General features: G+C 53.7%; 1 protein-coding gene across 6 annotated transcripts in view; it reads right to left on the bottom strand.

Annotated features, from left to right (window-relative positions):
- The window catches only part of JADE2 (jade family PHD finger 2), a 50,533-nt gene that overhangs the window by 12,730 nt on the left and 13,635 nt on the right, over positions 1-24,168 (bottom strand). For all 6 annotated transcript variants that reach the window (XM_066343958.1, XM_066343955.1, XM_066343956.1 and 3 more), the window contains 6 exons: positions 15,444-15,601; positions 10,927-11,087; positions 10,039-10,250; positions 8,762-8,929; positions 6,818-6,934; positions 5,183-5,647 (listed from right to left, as the gene is read on the bottom strand). In XM_066343958.1, coding sequence (XP_066200055.1) covers positions 5,183-5,647; positions 6,818-6,934; positions 8,762-8,929; positions 10,039-10,250; positions 10,927-11,087; positions 15,444-15,601 — 1,281 coding nt within the window. The remainder of the gene's footprint in view (positions 1-5,182; positions 5,648-6,817; positions 6,935-8,761; positions 8,930-10,038; positions 10,251-10,926; positions 11,088-15,443; positions 15,602-24,168) is intronic.

Raw genomic sequence — 24,168 nt, 5'->3', positions numbered from 1 at the left:
GATACTACATTCCCAGGCCTGGGGACCCTGACCAAACTCCCTAGCCGTGGGGTCCTCATGCATTACTGTGGAATCAGACAGTAGCCCTAGGTTACTGAGCTAAACAGTTCATCCCAGGACAGGATGAGAATATTAGACCTTCTACTGGTATATTTTTTATGCTATTAGATATTGAGTATGTTTGTTGTATAATAAACAGTGATAGATAGGAATGGATATTAAAGACACAATATATTACAGATAAATGTTCAATTTCTCTTTTCCTGAAAAGGGCACACTACACTATCAGTAATGTCTGGGATTCCTGCTATAGAAGACAGGGCGCTTCCTTCTATGAGAACCGCAACAATGCCAACATTCTTTGGTCGGTACCCTGATCCTTATTCCCATTTCACCCTCCATCACCGACTAGTTCTGTAATCTCTCCCAGACTCTTGCAAACAGAACCACTTGTGACTGAATGCTGTAGAATTCCCCTCCACTGGTGGCTTTGGGGGAGGAGGTATCATGCCGCCTAATAAGCTCACCCAAGCCATCAGGGGTCCTTACACCGTCATTATTGTTTGTGCTCACTGTAAAGATAAAACGTCTGCTTAAAGAAAGAAGAATCGAATATAAAAGGCCTCCAAAACTAGGGTAGGGACTGGTAATAAAAGCAGGTTTTACATTCTGATGAAGTTGTTTTGGTATCAGCAAGTTTTGGAGAGAACCCGGATGTGGGCTGAGGAGAGGGAGGGCAGAGAGGACACCCAGCCAAGTTAGCTTAAGCTAGAAGGGACCAGGACTGGGGACATTTATGGAGACAGGGAGGTTGTGGGATGAGCAGGCTAGGAGCCGTGGGCGTGCTGGGCATGAGGTGCTGGAGCTCAGAAGGGGGTGTGGGCTGGAGCGTCCTGCTGGGCAGCAGGCTGCGGAGCTGACACAGCACTTGAGGTCAGGCAAGTGTGCTGATGCTCACCAGACCAGGGCGAGCTCAGGGAGGGCAAGGCCTGGGGTCCTGGGGCTCTGGTCAGAGCATCAACTGGAAAAGTTACTCAGGAACAAGGGTGTGACTGATGGTGGCAACCACTGCTGAGAGGGCTAGGGGACAAGGATGGAGAAGTGGCCACTGGATCCAGGGAGATGGAGGCTGTGGGCCCTGGTGAAAGGTTCTGGAATGTGTTGGTGGCAGGAGCTTGGCCAGAGTGGGAGGCAAGGAAAGAAGAGCAGTAAGGAGTGATGAAAGAGGAGTGCAGGGGATGGGAATGGAGAAACCCACGACCAGAGGGAGATGGGGAGGGAGGATTTGCATTCGAAGAAGGAGAAGATGGAATGGATGAAATGCTGGCGGAGAGAGGAGGAGGAGGGCTCCTGAGCCACAGGCCAGGGCTGGAGGCGGCTGGGTGGGGAGGAAAGCCAGTGGATGGGCAGAGGGATATCCTGGATGAAGTCTGAGCTGTCTGATCTGCAGAACAGGAGGTGAGGTGGTCTGCTCAAACGTGGGGGGCCTTGAGCAAAGTGGGGTAGGGGTGGAGCTAGGTGGTGGGTTAGGGAGCCCATAATGTGGCTGGCTTGGGTCCTGCCAAGGCTAGGGGCAGGGACCTTAGGGGACCCACTGCCTCAATGCTATAGGGTCACTACTGCTGGGCAGAGTGGCTCCTAGTGGGTGAGAGTCTGCCAGGGGTGTGGCCTCCATGCAAAGGCAAGGGCACAGGCAGTGAGCTAAAGCCAATAAAGAAAGTAAGGGACAGTGAAGGGCAGGGGGTCTGGGAGGCAAGTGAGCAGGGAGAACGCAAGGCAGTGGTCACGGAGGAGAATGTAGGAATTTGGAGATGGTGACGGCGTTTGAGTGGGGCGGGGCACTAATGGGTTGGGAAAGTCTGAGATGGGAGATGCAGGGGCTGAGGAGCCAGAGTTCTGGAAGCCTAGGCTGCTTTGGTGGGAGGCCACACAGCCCACAAGTCAGGCACTGAGAACAGAATGAATGGAGCAGTGACCGAGTGACAAGGAAGCAGGCACAAGACCTTCCTCTCTTGGGAGAACTATGGGAAGCGAGGCCTGGGGGAGTTCCTACCTGCTATCCTCACTGGGGAGTGTCTGAGACCCGCACCCGCCCTCTCAGCCCCGCACAGGCCAGGTCAGGCTCCCGAATAAACTCCTGGTAACCAGATCCAGAGCCACGGGCAGCGAAGCCCTGCGCAGCCTGAACCGCCTTCGCGGTTGCTAGGGGACACCAGCGCGCTCTGGTTGGACTGATCATCAGTGTTGCAATTTTTTTGTCAGCTGTGAATAACTCTGGGAGACTGCAGTGGCCACACCTTCCCGAGCTGCCTACCAGGGCCAGGGCCTATGGCTAGAATGTTAGAAAAGCACATTTTCCAGGCTGACCATAAAATGGGATTTTCTGGTGGCAGCAGCATGGCCCTGGCTCCTGCTTCTCTCAGCAAAGCTCCCACCTGGCCTTGGGGGAGACTCATCGGGAGGATGCCTTGCGGTTCCAGGCACTGGGTCTGCCTTTTGATTTTCCATGGAGCCCGCCCTCCACCCAGCCACCCTCTTACAAGACAGAGCAGCAGTGATAGCTACCTCTAACAACAGAGGGCACTGCTAGGCTCTGTCCCCCATCCTCACCGTGAGCCTGAGGTTAGTTAAATCCTTATTCCCATTCTACAGACAAGGAAACCAAAACTCAGAGAAGTAGAAACCGAAACTTTAAAGGCATAGAGCTGAGCAGCGATGAACTGGCTGCAAACCCAGGCTACCCACGGTCTTGACCTCAGCCACTCCCCTGCATCCCCGACAAGTCCAGCCCACGCTGGCCTGGTGCCAGTCACAGGCTGGAAACTCTCAGCCATTGGCACTGGGCCATGGTCAGACTGGGCCTGCTGGCCAGGCCACCAACAATCAGGGGGCTTTGCAGAAAGCCTCCCTGTGGCATAGTTCTCGGCTCTGTTCACTTACTCAGGTCACCAACACATGGTCGTGAAAGGCCCTGAGGCCAGACCTGGAGTGGCCAACCTGGCACATGGCTGTGCACAGCCTCACAGTGCAGCCCAGCGCAGCAGCTGCTGGAGAAGCGGCATTTGATGGGGCCTCCTGAACCTTAAGAAGCTGCACAGACTTAAAGCCAGTCCTGCCTCCTCTTCCTGGAGGAAGAGTGGACTAACACACATCTGACTCTGAAGGACTCTATCCCCTGACCAGAGCGGTCTGGGTGGCAGCTCTGCTGCCCCAGAGCTGGCCTCAGCAGGCTTGCTGGCATCCCAACCCTTGGCAACCTTCACCCTGGGCACACCTCTACCTGCTAACAAGGGGGGGTGGAGAGGCGCAGGGGCTGATAAGAGGATTTCTGCCCAGGATGTGCACAGAATAGAGACTAGGTCAACAACCCTCTCTCTGACAAACCCCTCACCCCATTCAGGTCTAAATCCAACTATTAGGACACAGCTGATCCTTTAAGGCTTCCTATCACTTCACCAATCTGAGCCCCAGGTTCCTCATTTGCTCTTAGTGGCTGGGTGGTCCACCTCTCACCTCTTTTCTAGGGGACAGCAGGAATGGAAGCAGGGTGTTTGCACTGGGGACCCGGGGTGGGAGCTGAGGGCAACTCCAGTAGCAGCTCTGAAGGATTCTTACCAGATGGCCCTGACGCAAGAGACAGGAGGCCAGGCTGCCCAGGAAGTGGTGGCTGCATGGCCTTGCCCTCTGCCCTGGCTGGAACTGGGGACATTTGGTGCCACCCCTGTATACCTCTCCCTTCTGACCTGGTGGCAGACTGGCTGTCAGGCAGTAAGCTCCCTCCAAGGCCAATGGGTTCATGTCCCCTTGCCCAGGTGGAAGGGCAGGTGAGTGGGGTGCAGGATGGTAGGGGAATCGAATCCAGTTTCAGAGCCCCCGCCGCAGGCCCCCCTTCTGCCCCACATCACAACACCCGCCCAAGGTCCTCTAAACATGTGACAGGCTTGCTGACCAGCCACACAGAATGAAAACCCACTTCTTCAGGTCACACTAATCCCCCCAGGGACTTCTACTCAGGGCTGCTTCCTAGCACAGCCTGGGGAGAATGCGGGCAAATATGTCCGTACCCATGAAAAACACTGTGACATAATCCCACATGTTTTGGAGCCCCTGAACTGAGTGTCCCCCAGAAGAGAGGCCAGACCGGCACCTGGGGTTTGGAGGACTGAACCTAGGACCAGAGCATCCGTTTCCTTCTTGGGTGGCCCTCAACATCAAGGGGGTACTTTATCCGCTGGAGGTGGCAGGGGAGGGTGCCAGAAACACCAAGTTCAAACTTCACAGCAGGCAGGCCGCCTAACCTTCTTTCTGGGGCTGGAGGAGTGATTAGAGGCCTAGGGGGCCTCCATGCTCTAGAAAAGCAGCTCTTGCTGCTTCCCAACCTCTAAACCAAGGTGTCTGCATCCCTTCTTCCTCTCACTCAGCCCCCAAAGCTACCACCCTGGACCAAACCAAAATCACCTGCCAGCTTACACTTAGGGGTTCTGGCCAACCTGCCCACAACCTCAAGGCCCTGGGATTCCTCCTTGGGGTGAGTGTTTGGAAATGGCAGTCACAGCAGGACAAATCCTTGCTTAAAATGCTTCTGGAGCTTCTAGACCACTTTGGTCTCCCCACCCACCACCATCCTTCTACTCCACACAGGCCGCTGCGGGTCTCTAGTCTCCGTCCCCCACTGCTCACAACGTCTCCTCTCTTGGCACCACCAGGAGCTGCAGCCACGCCTGTCTTCCCTGCCCTGGTCCAGCACATACTTGTTGGGCTGATTCAACTCACTGGTCATTCCCAGTTCCTCCCCCACCTCTGACTCAAAGCAGAAGCTCATGCGCTGGGGCCAGGCAGGACACACAGAGGCCACAAATGGGGCCGGAAGCCACGAGGAGCTGGAAGCCTGGGTCCTTGCCCCAGCCCTGGGATCTTCCAGCCTCATGACCCTGGCAGGGCCCCCGCCCTTCACCAGGCCTTTGAAAGGGCTGGGACAAGAGAGACTCAGACCCAATAGCTAGATCCTTCCCTGTTCTGCAAAGTATTAGTAACCTCTACCCTGCCTGGGACCTGGAGGCCCTCAGCCCCTGGGCCAGAGCTCAGAGTCCTGATGAGTCACAGCTGCTCCAGGGCAGTGACAGTGGGGTACAAAGGCCTCCCCGGACAGCCTGGCGGGCAGGTGGTAAGCAGGAGTACTCACCCTCTCCAAGTCCTGCCGCAGGTGTGTGAAGAGCTTCAGGCGGCGGTAGAGGACGTCCTGCTCCTGCTGGGCCAGGTTGTCCACCTCGTCGGTCTTGGAGGTCAGCAGCGGCTGGTTGGCATTGGCTTTTCTCTTCAGCTTCCAGTACTGGTAGATGAAGTCAACCAGTGCCTCGGCCAGGTCCAGGCGCTCGGCCACCTCGGCCGGCTCCACCAGCTCATAGAAGTCTTCCTCTAGCTGCTGCAGCCGCTGCTTACGCAGGGTCACCTTTTCCAGGTCCTCTCCAGCTGAGCCAGGCTCCACCGGCTCGGATGTGGGCTCAACCCTGGGACCTCCATCACTGTGCTCCTGGCAGAATGACTTGAACTTGACCTCATCGTTGTCTGCTAAGATAGTCCGCATTTCTAGGCCATGGTCAAAGGCGCATGTGACGTGGAACGCCGTGACGCAGGAAGGCATGGAACACTGGAGGGACATGGAAGGCAGTGTCAGGCATGAAGGAAGCCTGATGGGAGGCAAGAAGAGTGTGGGCATCCCCCAGGGCCTTGAGAATAAAGAATGCTGGTGAGACCCTAATAAAACAGCATGGGCTCCTACCATCCTGCAGGGTCTAAGGGAGCTATAGCAGATGGGAAGGGGGTGCTGGAAAGGAAACAGGGATTAGCCCTTAAACCCTGGGGAAGACAACAAGCAGATGACTGGACAACCGCTCTGGGGGCCAGCTGCATGCTTGTGTGGGCAGGATGACTTTGGAATGAGAGGCATCGAAAGAGGCTGGTGATGGGCCGCTGCCCCCTCTGCTAAAGTATCTAAGATGGGGAGCTGCACCCCTCCCTTGTCCTCTGGGAGGGGCTGGCTGGCTCTTCTTCTTCTCTGCCTGCCCTGGCAGCTAAGGCCAACTCAGGGTCTGCCCCACCCTGCGAGCCTCGGGTGATGGCTGTGGGCAGCTGATCACTGTCTCAGCAATTACCCAATCATTAGAGACTACCTCTGCTATACTCATAGCCACTCCGAGAGCCTTTCAAATGGGTGGAGGCACAGCTAGTGTTTGCCATGACAACTCCTAGAGAGACCAGGGAGAGAAAGGATACCCCCTGCCTCCCAGCCTGTAGGCCAGAAGCAGCAGTATCACCTGGGAACTTGCTAGAGATATAAATTCTCGGCCCCACTCCAGGACCCCGTGAATCAGGCCCTCTGGGGGTAAGCCCAGCCATCCGTGTAATAATGATCACACTGGGACCTGGGACCCACTGCTGCTGATGGACTAGCAGCCCTGCACTGTGAGGCAAGGGCCCAGGTTTAATTCCTACCCCTGCCACATGTCATATTTGACATCAGAAGTCAGGTCTATGGATTTACTAAGCACAAAGACACTTGGTCTTGAACTTAATAAGGCAAAGCGCTCAGCAATGCAATGCGGTGGTGAGCCTTGGCTCCCCAGGGCTGAACCCCATGCCTAGAGGAAGTGGGAAGGGAGGAATTCTGTCCAGGTAGGGCTCTGAATCTGGTCCTAGTCCCAGGCCTTCTGGGCCTATCAGTGGCTCTGTCTGTAGCACCGTGGGTGTGGGTGAAGGGTGGCGGCACCCGGCCCCTGCGTGGGCTCCTGGGCAGCAACTGAGGGAAGTGGCCATGTACCTGGATGCAGGTGCCCGTGCACTCCTTGCACAGGCTGCAGGACAGAGCCCAGCGGCTGGCTGGGATATGTGAGATCTTGGTGATGGGCTCCATCTTCTCGGGGCAGCCAATGCTGACCTGGGCAGGACACAGGGAGCTGCATCAGGCCTCTTGTCCTCAGCCTGCCCCCAAGAATCCCAAAATTGGAGGCTGTCTTCTGAAACCAGGCAGGGGCAGACAGGGCAGTGGGAGAGCTCCTGAATCCCAAGTCCTTCCTAACTATCCCAAGCTGAGCACTGGGTGAGTGTGGGCTCACCTGTGACAAGTATTACATCTGACTATATGAGACAGTACACATCAGTGGTGTGAGTATGTGCGCCTATGACTGTAGCCCCCAAGACTGAGATGCTTCAGAGAGAGAGAGAGAGAGAGAGAGAGAGAGGGAGAGAGAGAATACCCAGATGAGTGTAAGGTCTCCTTTCTTCTGCATCTCAAGCCTTTGTCAATATCATCTTCAGAGTTCTTACCGTAACTTGTATTTATTTTCCTGGCCAATGGGGATGTGCCTCTGTTTAGCCCCTCCCATTTGTCCTCTGGGACAGGCGTACAGCCATGCCCAAGTTTCCTGGACACAGCCCGCTCCCTTCCACTGCCCATGCCTAAGGATGGAAGAAGGGCCCCTGTCCACAGGTGCTAAACCAAAAGGCCACCACGGTGGGTCCTTGTTGGGTCTCCGTCCCTGCTGTCCCCAGCCCAGGAGTCCCAACCTTCCAGAGGCTGATCTGGGAGCAAGTAACTATTGCTGACACAACCACTATCATCACAGAAGCCTGCAATGTAGCTCCCAGCAAGGACCTGCAGACTGGGGGCCCAGGAAGGTAAGGGCCACCAGTTGACAGGGCCACCCACTTTGCTTCTGGGCACAGGGAACACTGAGTGAGGCCATGGCACACAGCAGGGCCAGGGCTGAAATGCCAGTGGATTTCAGCATTTCTCATTTTAAATAAAATGGAATGCTTTCTGGGAGCCAGGCCTTCTGCTAGTCACTGTGGGTCCAGTCTATAGACATGGTCCCTCCCCACCTACACCCAGACCCAGGTCCACCCCGCTGTCTAGCCACAGCCACAGCCACAGCAGCAGGCTCACCACCCAACTTTTTCTTATTTTTAAGAGAGGAGAGAGTGACAGGAGGAAGGGAGAGAGATGAAAAGAGAAGCATCAACTCGTATTTGTGTCACTTAAGTTGTTCATTGATTGCTTCTCATATGTGCCTTGATTGGGGGGCTCAAGCTGAGCCAGTGACCCCTTGCTCAAGAAGCTGGTGACCTTAGGCTCAAGCCAGCAACCTTTGGCCTTAAGCCAGTAACCATGGGATCACGTTGATGATCCCACACTCAAGCTGGGGATTCCGTGCTCAAACCAGATGAGCCCGTGCTCAAGCTGGTGACCTTGGGGTTTCGAACCTGGACCTCAGTGTCCCAGGCTGACGATCTATCCACTGCATCACCACGGGTCAAACACTATTCAACTTTTAGTTAGGCTTACTACTTGATTCCCTTTTAGGTCAGTTGGCTTATTTTTGTTTTTAAAAAGGAAGTTTGACTTTGGTCGGAACCACTGCCTAGATAGGGATGGGTCCACACCACGTTCCCCATAGTGAGCTGCCTTGCGTCTAGCTCTCAGACCTACACTGGATCCTGCACTAGCCTGAAATCCCATTTTCCCAGGGAAACCACCACCTGAGTTCTCCCCAAGTCCATAACAAAGCCCCCTGGTGGCTGCTTCCCCAGTTTTCTCCAGGGTTACACCTGAGGACCCATTTCATGTGGGCTCATCACCTTCTTTTCCCAGGGCTCTGCCACCCGAGTTCTGAGTACCATAGTTCTGAGTACCATGCAGACCCACTTCCCCATGGCTATTCCTCAGGGCTGTTCCCCAGGGCCGCCCACTCCCACACCTGCCCACCTCAGGAATCCACAGAGCGCAGCTGACGTGCACCCACTTGGTCCCACTTCTGGTGGGCTTCAGGGCTCCTCCTCGCTTGGGGCAGAGCAGGCACTTTGGCTGGACACCCAGGGCACACGTCCGGCATAGCCAGCTGCCTGTGGGCACCTTGAGGATCCCGTAGCATGCCTGGGAAGAGAGCAGGGTGGTCACAGGTCAGAGGCATTGGTCACCCTGCCTGGGCTGGGAGCTGCAGAGCTCCACTGCTACCAGGCTCTGGCAGGAGAACTGAGGGACGGTGACACAGGGCTCCTCTGCCTGCGTTGTGCACCTGAAATACCACCATTTCAGTCCTATGTGAAAAGGGCTCAGATCTGCCCACTGCTGGGAGGACAGTCACTTTAGCCAGAGGCTACTAACCAGTGAGGGACCTCTAGCAGTGTCCAGGAACTGATTCAGGAGAGTACAACTCTTGGTACGTATGCTGCCCGAGGGCAAGGAGCCGTGTCATGCCTATAGGTCAAGGAACTGCTGGGTATAAGGGATGTGGATGCATAGGGGTGGGGGTCCTGCCTACCCACCCACCAGCCAGGGAAAGCCTTCTGAGCTTCCCAAGAGATACTCCAGCAGCAGTGCATGGGGGTGGGGGTGGGGGGAGGTTTGGTGGAGGAGGCATCAAAGTTAGAACCAGAGTGGGCCCACTGTGTTCCAGTTACATTGTCTGCAAACAAGGCCCAGGGATATCTAAGACCTAGAGTCTTGGGCCCAAGATCAAGAGGGGTGGGCCAGACCCAGTTTATAATGTCAACAACGGTAACAAATATTTGGAACACTTATGATGCTGTTCAAAGCAAATCACTCAGAGAGGTTAAGAAACTTGCCCAAAGCCACAGAGCTGGTGAAGGGCAGAGACGCAATTTGAAACCAGGCAGCTTGGCTCCAGGCTTTGCTCTCAATCACTACATGGTGCTGCCTCTTTGTAGCAGGCTCGGGGCAGCAAGAGCAGAGGAAGATGGCTGGGGGCAGGGTGTTCAGTGGGGAATTGGCCAGAGGAGGACAGAAAGACCATCCAAGGGGCGCTCACTCAGTCTGGTGGGTGGCGATGAGCCAAGGGGCCCTAGATGTCCCTGGCACCACAGGGCACTCATGCCAGTCCCTTCTGCCCACCCTGTCCTCGTTCTTAGGGGCCATGCCCACAGTGCTGTTGCATGCCCACAGCCGAATGACCAGCCAGGCAGGGGCCTGCCGGGCTGCATGTGAGGACACAGTGTGGATGCGGGCAGCTGGGGGCTGGCCACCTGGTGCACGCAGACGTTGCATTTGTCACAGAAGACCATCTCGTTGCCATCTTCGCCCTCAGGAGAGCGGCACACATCACAGACAACATCCTCGTCATACTCGATGCCCAGCCCCTCCTGCGTCTCAATGGCCCGCGCCATGTTCTGGTGGCACAGCGTCTCCAGCTCCTCCAGCACACGCTCCAGCGTCAGCTCGTCCAGTGCCGGCCTCTCTGTGAGGACAACACAGCAGGGTGTGAGGAGCCTGGCTTTCTGGGGCAGAAGTATGGGAGGGTCTCCACTCACCTGCATAACCTGGGAAAACAGGTCGGCTGTTGTGGGTCTCAGGCCCACTGTCTAAAAGCTGAGTAGTGGGCTGGACTATCTGATCTCAAAGGCCCTGGGGTCTGTTATGTTCTGACTTTAGACAGCCTGCCTGTGACCACATACATTATGTGCACATATAGATAACGTGAAGTGTCTCTGGGATGCAGCTGGCTCTACTGCTTGAGCTGTGGGGTGAGGGGACCTCTGGAGGTGGCTGGCCCTTCCTGAGACATGTTAGTGGACTCCAGACGGGAGGTCCATACCAACTGATCCGGCCACATCTGTCATCCTAGACTCACTCGTGTGCTCTCTCACTCTTCACGTGACAGTAATACTTACTAATGTTCCCAAGAACTGTCAATGACATGCTGTTCTCACCCTCACCCGACAACTACAGAAACCAAGGCACAGAAACACCAACTAACTTCTCCAGTCTGTAATATTGCAGAGACTGTCACCCCAGATCCATTCAGAAGCCCAGTCGTGGCTACTGCCCTTCTGAGGGTGAGGTTGCTTGGAGTTCAAAAGAAAACTCTGCCTGGCCTGTCCCCGATCCTGCTCTCAGCCTGGCAGGTCACCTACCCATCTCCTTGAGCTCCGAGTTGATGAGCTCCAGCCAGTAGGCGTCGATCTCGTCCAGGTCATAGCGGCTGCCCCCTGGCCAATCAGACTGGGAGCCTTCGCCAAATTCAGAGCTGCTAGGGGACACCTGGGTTGGGGGGCCTTCCATGGGCGGGAGGATCCTAGGAAATCAAGAGTGGGTGTCATGAGGGAGGGATCCTAAGACTGCCACTCTTGCTAGGTTTGGGGGCATCCAGTGAGTTGAGCAGCCCAGCTGAGGACCTGGTGGGCAAATGAGGTGCGAGACTTTGATCCAAGTAGGGCCCACCTCCTTTCATTCCCTTCTTACACCTCCTCCTCCTGCCTGCCCACCCTGTAGTCTCAGAGACAATGAGCAAACAGGACAGGAAAGTACAGGGCTGTGGGGCAAAGTAGGGGATGGGAGGGCTGACCCATAGCTCTCTCACATCCCTCCAGAAACAGCCATTCTGCTCAGAGAATTCTTACTGCCCCTCCCATCAGGGCACCTGGGCCTTAGTGAAAGCCCCACGATCTGGATCTGCCCCGGTGTGGCCTGGAGGAGGCATTCCAAGTGCTGTCCTAGGCCATTTCCAGTGCCGGTCACTCTGGATCAAGTAGAACAGAGCCAGGCAGGCTCTAGGTCCTTCAGCACACCCCTCAAGGCTGGGGAGAGGCTGGGAATTATCCCCATGCCCTCACAAGACCTGGCCCCTCCACCAAAAGCCTGAGAACTGAGGCCAGGTTTCTTCGCCAGTTACATGATTGCAGCCCAGAGTGGCCATTTCCACCTACAAAAGGGCTACTGCCCCAGAGCAGTATTGTCCACACACCCGGTCCTTCCCTTAGGAAGAATGCTCCCTGAGCAGTGAGTCTGTCTACAGCACTCCCCTCACCCAAAGATGGAAACTGATTCCCCTGGATGCTAGGATGCACCTACTTTAGACCGAGGACCACTCTCCAGGTAAATCCTCCCTTGGCCATGGCTCTGCCTCGGAGGCAGCTTGGAAGGGCCCTGCCGCAGAGCGTGGACTCAAAGCCCAGCTCTGCCACTTGATGTGGCTTCTGGGCCGGCCACTTAATTTCTCTGTGCCCCAGTGACCTCATCCAAACACCGGGCTAATGAGAATAGTCTTTACCTTCTATGGTTGGTGTGAGGATAAAATGGATGAATACCTGTAAAGCTCTTAGAACAGTGCCTGGCACACAACAGCCCTCTATGTATGTGTCCTTTAAGACCCCTGGATATCACTTGGCTCCTTCTGAAATGGAATATAAGAGCTTTTTGCTCTGGGATGGCACAGTTTTCCCTTTTGGTTCAGCAGTGTGCTGCCCCCAGTTCCTGATACCAGTTCAAAATGCCAGCTTGTCCCACCCCCCACCAGTTGCCATGGTTATTGCTGCAGAGCCTGGCCTGCATCTGGCCAGCCCTCCCTGGGCCAAGAGGCCTCCTGGGGTCGGAGGCAGGGCTGCCAGGGGCTGTGACTCAGCGCAGAGTGAGGAGAGGAGGGCAGGGCCCTGTGCTCCAGGAAATGCCCGGGGTGTCAGCAGGAAAGGCAGGAAGGATGAAGGAGACGCGAGGCCCAGAGGCAGCTGAGGGGGCTCAGGGCTCCCTCTCCCCACACAGGGGCCCAGATTAAGGAAGGCCTTAGGCACGATTCCCCCCACTCCCATGAAAGGTCGTTTCAAATAGAAGCAAGACAAATACTTAGTTCTGCCTTTTCTCATGAGGCTCTTATTTGAATTAATACATTCTTTAAAAACACTGACTGATGCTGTCATGCCCTGCTTTGTTTGTGCCCGCAGCATTGCTTAAGTGGGGTTTTGGATCACCTGTCCCAATGCCCACTACCTGCTGGCAGGACTGCCCACACCCCTGTGCTCAGGCGGGGCTACCTGGCGGGGCTCTTAGGGCCAATATCACATTCCTTTCTCTGGGGAGCGGAGTTCAGGAGCTTACACCAGAAAAAGCATTTCCTGTGCTCCCTGGGCTTCTCACCTTCCTCCATTAGGCCTCTGCTGGCTGGCTATGGAGGAGGCTCTTGCACCAGGCGTGAACCAAGCTGACCCCAGGCCAAGGCCTCTGTCCACTGCAGCCAGCTACTGAGGTCGGCTGGGAGGAGGTGGTGGCTGAGCTGGGATGGGGAGATGGGAGGAGTCTACACCAAAAGACCAGAAAGACACCAGAGCCAGAGGTTAATAGCCTTGGACTGAGTCTTTTGGCCACACTGAGGGAGCAGTGTAGGCCCTCACTCCATTCATGATCTGGGGGCAAGACAGATTCTCATTACTCAAATAAACTTCAGGCCATGCGGGGGCAGACCTGCCCAAGGGCCAGGGAGAATGGGCAAGGAGGGAGAGGCAGAGGGGGCTAGGGCAGCAGCTGGCGAGGGCAGTCAGAGCCAACATGCAGGGTGATCAGGCACAAGGTTCTCTCTGGGCCTCACAGGGGTCACCCAGGGCTTGTTCCCAGGGCTTGTGACTTCCTGACCTAGCCCACTAGGCCCTGACAGTCATGCAGGGAAATCCCCAGAATTTTCCAACTTCCTCCATCTACAAAATGGGGACAGGAGTATGTACTTTATAGGGCTAATACGATAATTAAATGTGAATATGAACATAACAGGCTCAGCACAAGTTCTCAGGAAGAGTTCCTGTTAACAATAATTCTGACGATAGTGGCTGCCTGCGGCTCCCAACAACGGTCACGGTCACGCGGTAGCAGCACTGAGGGAGATGGAAGGACTGGGTGGGAGCGAGACAGGGGAAGAAGGGGCATGGGGATCTCTCCAAGAGAGCACCCCACCCCTCGCCTGCAGTCTATCCTCTGCAAAGAGCACGGACAGGACAGGCTGCCTGGCTCTTGTCAGCTTACAGCAGCGTGTGTAAGTGGGAACGCACCTAGTAGTGCCAGAGCCGTCTGAACACGTGCTCTCCTCTTGATGTCAACAGATAAAGCAGACTGAAGCCTAGCTACTGGTGTGGAAGCATCTGCAATTAATTACCCAGGGCAGCGGATGTTTCCGGAACCTCCTGACATTGACATCAAGGAGAGGGGACAGACTGCTGGGCCAAGCCTAATCAGGACACACCCCTCCATGCCCAGCTGGTGGCCCACCCCTCCCCCTCACTATCCTGGGCCCTTGGCCCCTACTTTCTCACACAGTCCTCACCACCACACCATCAGCCAGGTACTGTTTTAGCCCCATTTGACAGGAGAGAAAACAAGCAGTAACAGTTCTTTCGTCTGCAGGCACTTGACCTACATTTTTGGCCCTGGGCAGGGGATGTGGAGAATAAATTCTGCCCCAAATCTCACATGTACTCCCCCTTCCAGGGAATCTGGAGCTCCCTGACTTTCAGAAGTGCTGGTAGCTACTCAGCCCTCAGGAGCCACAGGAGGAGGAAGCCTGCCTAGCAGCCAATCCTGGTGAGCCCCCATGCAGGGATTAGCCTGCCTTCCCTCTGTAGTCTCATGCCCAGCACAGACCTGGCACCAAGAAGGCACTGGGTGTCTGTGAGCCAGTGATGGGCATGACTGCCAGGAAGCAACAGTGCTAATGTCATGGAAGGTGACGGCTGCAATCTTTGCCCCAGGCCTGGTCAGATAGGCCTAAGCAAAAGCCACGGGGCTGCCAACGCCAGCAGTGGGCTGCCAATGATACAAGCTGCCCAGTGTTGGTGGGCTGGTGGGCAGGAGAGGCCAGGACAGCAGGCTCCTCTGCACCAAGATAGGAGTTGGGGGGGGGGGTTCCCAGGGTGTAGAAAGAGGCTGAACTCTGTTGCTGGAGGCAAGGTACCTGGCCATGAGGCCGCCTCCTGAAAAGAGCACCAGGGGTCTCTGACCCACAAGCTCAGAAGGCTCCGAAGCCCAGACAGGACTCGGCCCTGACTCAGCCCCGGCAGGGGCCTCCCAGGAGGCTGGTCACAGCAGCTGCTTCCTGAGCTTCTGCTGTGTGCATACAACCCTCTCCCACTAAGAACTCCTTAAAAAGGTTTAAGAAGTCGAGAGATTGGCTTATCCCTGTTTTAAGGACTCGTTAAAAGTCTGAAGACTTCCCTAACATGTGCTTGTGAGACCCAGTTTGAATGGACATCAAGCTAATCCAAGGCCAGTTACCAGTGAATACGCATGTGCCAGACCCTGTGCCAAGTGCCTTTCACACATCATTTCCCTGTATCATCTTGACCACCATAGGAAGTAGGTATTATTGTCATCATTTGCATTACACAGACAAGGAAACTGAGACCCAGGAGATTACCTCTCTGGCCCAAGGTCACACTAAATGTGAATGGCCATTTGAACCGAGGCTGAGGCTGTCTATCTCCATAGCTGAGCCCAAGCCCAAGAGCCTAGCCTAAAAGGTAAACTGCCAGTATTTCTGGAACACTTCAATGGTTTATGGGCCCAAAAAAATCTAAGACAAAATAAAGCCAGGCTAGAGAGGAATCCCAGGATGGGTAGGTCCCATGCAGGTCCTCGCCTCCCCTTCCTCCCCTGCCTGGGCTTCCTGGCTCACCTCACCACGGGCTCTGGAATGGCCTCTGCCCCGGCGGGCACCTGCACACCTTTCTCCCACTCCTGTCGCCATGGGTCTGCCAGGATGTAGTAGTCATCCGGGCTGAGCTGGTATGAGTCTGGGATCTTCATGGCTGTGATCAAATCTGTCCGGAAGACCTGTTGGGAGCAAGGAAGGAAAGAGTAGCTTCAGACTGCCTGTGGTGGTCTGCTCCACAGGCCAGGGGTGGAAAAGGCAAATGCAATTCAACAGGGCTTTCTGTCCACTCAAAGTCAGGAACCAAAACAAGTGCACTAAGCACAATAATGCATCTTCTCTAAACCCAGCACAGTTCTTTGCACACAGCAGATACTCAGTAAATGTGCTGAACTGAATTCACATGTGTTCTGACCTGTTAAAGGTCAGAGTGATGGATGGGAGTGGACCTCAGAGGGAAGAAGAAAGACTGGAAAGGCAAAAAGTAAAAAGGGAAAGTCAGATGGCAGAAAAGCCTCTGTGAATACAATATCGTCATTAAGTGACTGTTCGGGGAATTTCTGTCGAAGGCTTAAAATTATGTTTGTAGTTGTAAACATAGCGCTGCAGGCACAGTGGAGAGGCAGTGCGTATAGGGAGCCAGCCTAGGCAATCAGAACGCCAGGACCTATGCAAACAGCCAAGGGGTGGCTGGGCATGCAAAGCCTAGAAATAGGCTTCCCATGGGTCAGGGTCTCCAAGGTCTCTCAAGAGCAAGGACACCAGGTCCCCTGCTCGGCAAGGCTCTACAGTTCCACCCTTCGTGTGTAATGGGGTAGGAGAAGAATGGGCAAGGACTCCTTCTCAATCAAGCCCACCCAAGTTCCTTCAGAACCAGACCACTGAGTGAGTGAATGCACCCTCATTTTGGTTTTCTTCTGGTCACTCAGGAAACTGTTCTTCCCAGCGTTTGATCTGTTGCCCTCTCACTGCCCAGAACAATCTCCAAGCCCAGCTCCCGCGGCACCAGCAGGGATTCCTGTGCCCTGGTTGCCTGATCCACTGTGGCCTCCCAGGAGAGGCTGCTGTGGGACTTGGTGGTTGACTTGCTTAGGTAGCAACCCTCCGAGTGATAATCACATGAGAATCACAAGTTAAAGAGATTGCATCGCTGAGACAAGAGAAACCACTTCAAGGAGTGCTCTAGGCCTCAGAGCAATCTCCAAACCCACCCTCCCTGGAGAGGTCAGCATCTGCTGGCCTTCCAGAGGCTCATGACAGGCTCATTCACGATAACCTCTGCCTGATGGGGGCCCAATTCACTGGTTGTGTCATTTGAATTTAGGGCCAGAACAGCAAGAAAACTGAAATGGGTGCACCAGGGAGTTTCGAGGCAACATCTTGCAGAAATCTAATTAACATCTGCATCTAGCTAGAGAGGGTCCTGGCTTGAAAAAGGTCAAGTTTCTTTTTTTCTTTTTTTTTTTACAGAGATAGAGAGAGAGTCAGAGAGAGGGACAGACAGACGGGAATGGAGAGATGAGAAGCATCAATCATTAGTTTTTCGTTGTGCATTGTGACACCTTAGTTGTTCATTGATTGCTTTCTCATATGTGCCTTGACCGCGGGCCTTCAGCAGACCGAGTAACCCCTTGCTCGAGCCAGCGATCTTGGGTCCAAGCTGGTGAGCTTTTGCTCAAACCAGATGAGCCCGTGGTCAAGCTGGCGACCTCGGGGTCTCGAACCTGGGTCCTCGGCATCCCAGTCCGACGCTCTATCCACTGTGCCACCGCCTGGTCAGGCAAAGGTCAAGTTTCTTGAAGGCTCTATTTGCCAATATAATTTAATTAAGACGAATACCCTAACATTTAATTAGGGTGCTAGTGTGAAAAAATTAAAACGAGATTACAATTAAATGCTAATTAAACAGAAGATGGAATGTGGTGAAGATTTTATAGCCCTGATAATTTGCATATCTTATTAGCAAGCAGTAAGCCCACTGCTACAAAAACACAAACTCAGGCACCCATAGCTTTTATGGGGCCTTTCCTAGCTGTGGCCTAAGCCAAGCCCAGCAGGAGTGTGGCTGGGTTACTTCCCTCTGGGCCCCAGTACAAGACCTGGAGGGTGAACTGAACCCACAGTGGACTCATCACTGCCTCAAAGTTCTCCTAACCCAGGAAAGCCATAGGGTATGACATCAAAGCCCACTGCTCTGATGCCAAGGGGTGTTGCCCACCTGGACAGTATACCTCCCACCCAGAAATCAACTTTTCAAGAGCCCAGTGTCACTGTGTACCCCTCTAAAGAGGCACCCAAAATTCAAATCAGGTGGCTTCTGTAAGGGCTGGAATATGCAAATCAGATGGAAGCTTTTGCAAGTTGCAACTGCCCACAAGCTGAGCTGCATGGTGTACCAGGCCCTGTGCCCACATGGATGAGTATCCAGAACACTTTACTCCTTTGGCGCATGAGAGGACCCTGCTGGGATTCTTCTCCCTTGCCAGTGTGGAGTTGGCCTGCTTCTTTTTTAAGGTCTCAGTCCAGCTCACATCTGCTATGGGAACCCTCCCCCAAGCTCAGGCTGGGTTCTGGGCTTCTTCTGAACTCCCATAGCCCCGCTATGGGAATCTCCTGGTTTCTTGCCACATCTCCCCATGAGGTGATCTCAGTGAGGTCAGGCAGGCCAGCAGGTTGGAGCCTAGCAGTGCACATAGGGCCTGGCACATACAAGGTGCTCACAAAGGCCGAAGGACTCAAGAGCCTTCCATGGGTCTGCCCCCACCTTGCTGGGTTTCTGCCCAAGGCTATGGCTAGGCACTCTACCCTAAAGAGGAGCCTCTGTACCTTCACATAAAACCTGTCCACAAACACGGCAACCTAGTGCAACCCAAATATCTTTTTGTTTTGAGTTGCCAGAGGTTAGGCTTGAAAAAGGTCACAATTATTCTCCTAAACCACCTTTATGAAAACTAAATAAAGAATAAAATGGCCCTAGCCAGCTGGTTCAGTGGTTGAGTGTCTGCACAGTGTGTGGAAGTCCCGGTTCAATTCTTGGTAAGGGCACACAGGAGAAATGACCATCTGCTTCTCCCCTCCATCTCTCTCTCTCTTCCCCTCCCGCAGCCATGGCTCGAATGGTTAGAACAAAGTTTACCCCAGGCGCTGAGGATGGCTCTATGGCCTCACCTCAGGAGCTAAAATAGCTCAGTTGCGATGGAGCAGTGGCCCCAGATGGGCAGAGCATCGCCTGGTAGGGGGCTTGCTGGGTAGATACCGGTGTGGGCACATGTGGGAGTCTGTCTCTGCCTCCCTACTTCTCACTTAAAAAAAAGGGATAAAACAGACACTGATGGACTGGAGGCCTTGCTGTGGCAAGAAAGTTAGAAGCTGGAAAACAAGCAATTGTATAAGAATGTGAATGTTTACATTTTCCTCTCTTTTGAGAGAAATTGACAAATTGTTCTTAGAGGTCTGCTGCCTGGCAACCAAGTTCTGCTGAACTGCTTAGGAGATGTTAATTGCAGCCTCTTCAAACAGTAGGAAGAAAGTTTAAAGGTCTAAAACTGGAATGTAATAACCAATCTGAGTGCTCGAGGTGCCAGTGCAACTCTGGAGGAAGCTGAAGACCCTGCCCTGCCTATAAGTAGGAACACAGTTCATGGCTTTGCCCTTCACAACCATCGAAGTCAATCTAGCTTTCGGAACCCATTTCTCCAGCAAGAACCAAAAACAGGCTCTGCCACAAAATATCTGGATTCTGACGTGATCTCCAAAAGCAAATCAAGACAATGACAATGGGCAACTGCCACCATCCCATTCAATGCGTTCTCACATATGACCATAGGACTTGTGGGTGTTATTTGAATATTTGATCCTGGGACCTTGGACTCTGCTTCCTTTTCTCAAGGGTGAATTATATATATATTTTTAGCAAGAGAGAGAGAAAGGAGACAGAGACAGGAAGGGAGAGAGAAGCATCAACTCATAATTACAGCACTTTAGTTGTTCATTGATTGCTTCTCATATGTGCCTTGACGGGGGTAGGGGTGCACCAGCCCAGCCAGTGGCCCTTTGCTCAAGCCAGCAACCGTGGATCATGTTGATGATCCCATGCTCAAGCTGGTGAGCTTGCGCTCAAGTCAGTGACCTCGGGGTTTTGAACCCGGGACCTCATTGTCCCAGGTCAATGCTCTATCCACTGTGCCACCACCGGTCAGCTAAGGGTGAATTATTTTATCATGGTATATTTCAGACCAAGAGGCACCAAGAGGAAGTTTAGTTACTTAAGGAAAGGCCCCAGCACTTATCACAATTACAAAATATGATTATTTGCGTAATGGTTTGTTTAACGTCCATCTAATAATCAAGCTGAGAAAGGCAGTGATGACATGTGTATCCTGTTTATCATTCAGCCTATTTGTGCACAGTGCCTGGCACTCAGAAGGTGTTCAAGAAATGCCTGTGGAACAAGTGAGTAAATGAATGAATGAACCTCAGAGTTTGTCTGAAGTATGACTAAACCCTGAAACTTCCTGTTCTGCCTAGCAAAGGGCTGGTCCAAGATTCTTCAGTGGATTTCAGTAACTGGTCTTGGTCACTGTCCCCAAGCCAGTGAAAATGGCTCTCTCTGGTCAAAACTGCCTCTACTTGCCCTCCGTCCATATGAGGAGTCCCACTGCAAGCTGGGAGTGGCCCCCTCCCCTTAACCCTCCCCTAAGGATGTGTGAGGGTCTGTCCTGAAAGAGCCAGTGAAGTTTCTCCTTTAATTAATTTCTTCTGAGCACTTTATCTAAAAACCAATAGCTAGTAGTGAAAGGCAATTGCCTCGTTGTGACACGGCCGGTGCTATGTTCAATGCCTTGCATATTTAATTTCACCTAATTCATATCACCCCGTCCCACAGATGTGCGGACTAAGACTCAGAGGTTAAACCACTTGTCTGAGGTCTGCACTGTCCTTTAATCACTGCAGTTACTACCTGCAAACCAGTCAGATATTTCTTTTGAAAAAAAAATCTTTCCTGGGCTGCAACCTGAATAAACAGTATGCCAGACAAGAGCAACATTACATACTTAAAATTAAGCATAACACACGAGAGAAAGGCTCTGGGAAAAGCCACCTTCTGCCCAGACCCATTCAAGCTTGCACATTTGGTCACACACTTAAAACACATAGACACAGACACACACTCTCTCTCTCAACATCTCTTTCTCTTCCACAAGGATAACAGCACTTCCTGCTCTTAAAGAGAATTTATTACAGGCATTTCTTTTGCAAGACAAGTCCCAGAGGCCAGGAGGCCTTTCCAGCTGGCGGAAGGAGCATGGTTTCCGACTATACGAGACCCAGAGGAAGGTGGCGGGAGGCTCAGCAGGCCGGCGCGGAGCCCAGTGGAAGGGCTCTCCGCTCACTCACCGCCTGCTCCAGGACAGCGGAGGAGCTGCTGGCTGGAAACAGGGCTCGAAACCACAGGGGCAGGCACAAAACCTTTTGGGAATTCTCCTGTTTCTCTCTTCAAGTGTGAGGTAACATTTTGCATGTTACTACAATACATGCCATCATTGTTTTAGTGCAAAATCAGTTATGTCAAACATCTGGGTACTGCCTTTGCTCTTCCCGGAAGGCATGTCATTGATTCTGTGGTTTTGCACCCCAACACAATGTGGCTACCTCTGTCTCCACCCAAGGTAGAAGGATGTCATTTTTAAAAGCAATGGGTCAAGCCAATGAGCTGCATCCTCACACTAAACGTACACCAACACTGGGTCTTGGGGACACCCCAATGGGGACAGATGCTCTCCATGAGGACCAGCTTTTTCCTAGGTCCTGTCCCCAGGGGCAAGAGGCTGAGCATTGGTGAAGGATCTCATGCCCTCATTTACAGATATACTAGTTTGTCACCAGAACCTACAAAAGAGCTGGTAGGTGGATCCCAACACGCCCCTCCATTCTGTGATCACCCAGGCTTTTGTCCCAGGGAGGCCAGCATCACCTCCACTCTCTGGGATCATCCCTACCCCCAGGCTCCACAGGCCTCAAGAAAGAATAGTCACATCTACCAAACAAAACTCCACAGCATGGCGCAGGTTATGGTTCTACTGATGACAATTCCGAGGCTCAGAGAGAAAAAGCTACTTCCCCAAGATCAGAGTTACTCAGTGGCAAAGCTGGCTGCACCTCTCATAACGGACACTTTCCTGTGCAGCACCTGCATCCTGCTGATGGCCCAGGACAAGTTCCCTGGGGACAGGGCCTGGGTTTTTTGTCCTCCAGCACCAGAGGGGGTCTATTAGTGCTCTTGAGTGCTAGCTGAGTTTTATCGGTTTCAGTAGCTCTTGGGTCCTAAAGATCCACACCCCTGCCCACTGGCTGAGTTCCAGGGACTCTCGCTTTCTAAAACCACGGCTTTCTACTTCAAGACAGCATGCCTAGGGGGAGCCCCCCCAAATGGCCTACCCTCTCATCTGCCTCTCTGCCCCAGTCTGAGGAAGACACAGCCTCAAACAGCAGCCTTCAGGTCTCTTAAACTGCCCTGCCAAGCGAGGGCTTGGCAGAAACCTGTCAGTTTCCAAGCCACTGTTGGGGGGGGGGTGAGCTAGGTGACTGCCCCCTCCCACTCTCTGCCTTTGCTTAGGTCACTGAATCAGGCTGGAAAGCCTCTCCTCCCTCCTGCAACCTCAGGATCTTCCAGCAAATTAAGGAGAAAGTTCTATGGTAGTAGTTTCTAACCCTGGTTTCCAGGGGAAACACTTTTACAAAGCACCGGTAGCTGGGGCCCCCCTCCAGATCATTTAGGTCAGAATTCCTGCGGGTATGATAGGATGGGGAGTCTGTGATCTCTATCAGATTCATAGAGATATGAGCCACAAAGTGTTAAGCACCAATAATGGCGGTGCCATCTGGTGAGACAGGTCAAGACAGAAGCGTATGGCTTCAGCATGATTTATAGGCTAACACCACCTCTGTAGGCCAGGCTAATCCCTTTGCCCCCTTCGGGACAGACTCGGCCACCTTTGATAGATCTCACCTTTGCTGGGTTGCTGAAAACATGTAGAACAGAGGAAGGCAGCAACCTGTGTCCTCGGGATCAGCCCCACCTCTTCCCTCCACTTCCAAAGGGGAGCCTGGGGCCAACCTCAGACTTGGTGGACTTCCATCAAAATCCTAACCCAGCTTCCCAGGCCCCCCAGGCCCTGTCCCTTCAGTCCCCAGGACTAAATCCTGCACTTGGCCACCCACTCCTTAAAGGGTGGATGCGAATGTGGGTCTCAAGGCCTCAGCCCTGTCCAGGGTCCTGACTCCTGGTTTGAGCTCTTTCTCCTGCCCTACTGCACCTCCCACTGGTATAGAGGCCACCCCTCGATTTGCACCCTTAGGGTGCACTAGGAAGGGTGGCCTCGGCTGGTCATCACAGGGGCAGCCCCTCCGGTCTCCCCGAAACCCAACCCTAGCCCTTTCCACAGCGCTGGCTTCATTGCAGGTTAGTAGTGCTGCTACGCTAAGTACTCCTGGTCTTCAAACAGCCCGCCCTGTCACGTCCACACTCAGACATGAGGAGTCCACATCCCGAGACGAGGAGAGGAAGTGAAATGTGCAGCCACCAGGAAGGAGGCTCCTGCACCACACACATCATTTTGCAAACATTCGGGCTGGACACTTGGGTCAGACGGGGAGCAGACATCCATCCCACAGGTTTCTTACTCTGGGAGACAGGGCAGATGGGGCCCCAGGCCCCCTCTCATCAGGGGTCCAAAGTCCAGGGCCCCCACGCTCAGCAGGCTAAAAAGGCCCTCCTCTCCACACCACTCACAGAAAGAGGGAATAGCCCAGAGAGGTTTAGGCCAGGGCAAACGTTCTCTGCCACCAAATCCTTGCTTTCCTCTTGGCCTTCTCAGGAGCCAAATAATTTGAAAGCTTTCACTGATGGTTTCCTCTATGCCACAATATAGCTTGGAATTTATGGTGGCTATGGCTTGGCCTCCTAACTTAGGAGATGAGGGAAACCTTACAGGCTGGCCTCCAGCTGCTATGAGAGGGAAAGCTTGTCCTTGGCCAAAGTTCAAGGCGAGGAAGACTTCCTCGGCCCTCCTGGAGCCCAGGACTTGAGGGCGGGTATCTCCAGTCAGACAGCACAGCCCTCTGGGAGGCTCCTGTGCTTGAACCCAGGACCACCTATAGCCAGTCCCTAGCAGGACCGGGCACCAATACTCTTACAATGGCTTGACTCTATTTTTAGGTGGGGAAAGGTTCAAAGGCTCAGAGCTGGAAAGCCCAAGAGGCAGGGGAATTTTCAGCCCCATGCAAATCATTCTTTCTCCTTCGCCTTCACTGACACCTGTTTCCTCCCCTCAGCCAGCCTATCCAGGGTGCCAATGGCAGCCCAGCCCTGGGGATCTCGGCAGGGGACCTTCTCCAGCTTTCACCAATCTGAATACCCAAGAAAGGGGGGTGGGGGTGGGTGGGTTTCCTCTTCTCCAAAATTGGCATAACAATTGCTGCCTCAGAAGACCAGGAAAGTACATAAAGGTGGCCACTGTTTTACTAATTCAACCATAACAACTGAGGAGCAGCTGCAGGCCTTAAGATGAGGGGTGGGCAGAAGGGGAGGGATAAGAGGAGTAGAGGAATGGTCCTAGGGGCCCCAGCACTCTGCCACCTACTTCCCAGTGCACCTAGACACATCCCATCCACCCACCAGCAGGCCTAGTCCAGGAAGGCACTAAGAGTGGCTTCCGTGCCAGTTCCAACTGCATTCCTGAAGCTCTCT

The sequence above is a fragment of the Saccopteryx leptura genome, chromosome 6 (assembly GCF_036850995.1).
Source record: "Saccopteryx leptura isolate mSacLep1 chromosome 6, mSacLep1_pri_phased_curated, whole genome shotgun sequence".
NCBI classification, from domain to species: Eukaryota; Metazoa; Chordata; class Mammalia; order Chiroptera; family Emballonuridae; genus Saccopteryx; species Saccopteryx leptura.
Note: the sequence above shows the minus strand (reverse complement) of the source record. Positions and strands in the feature narration are given on the sequence as shown.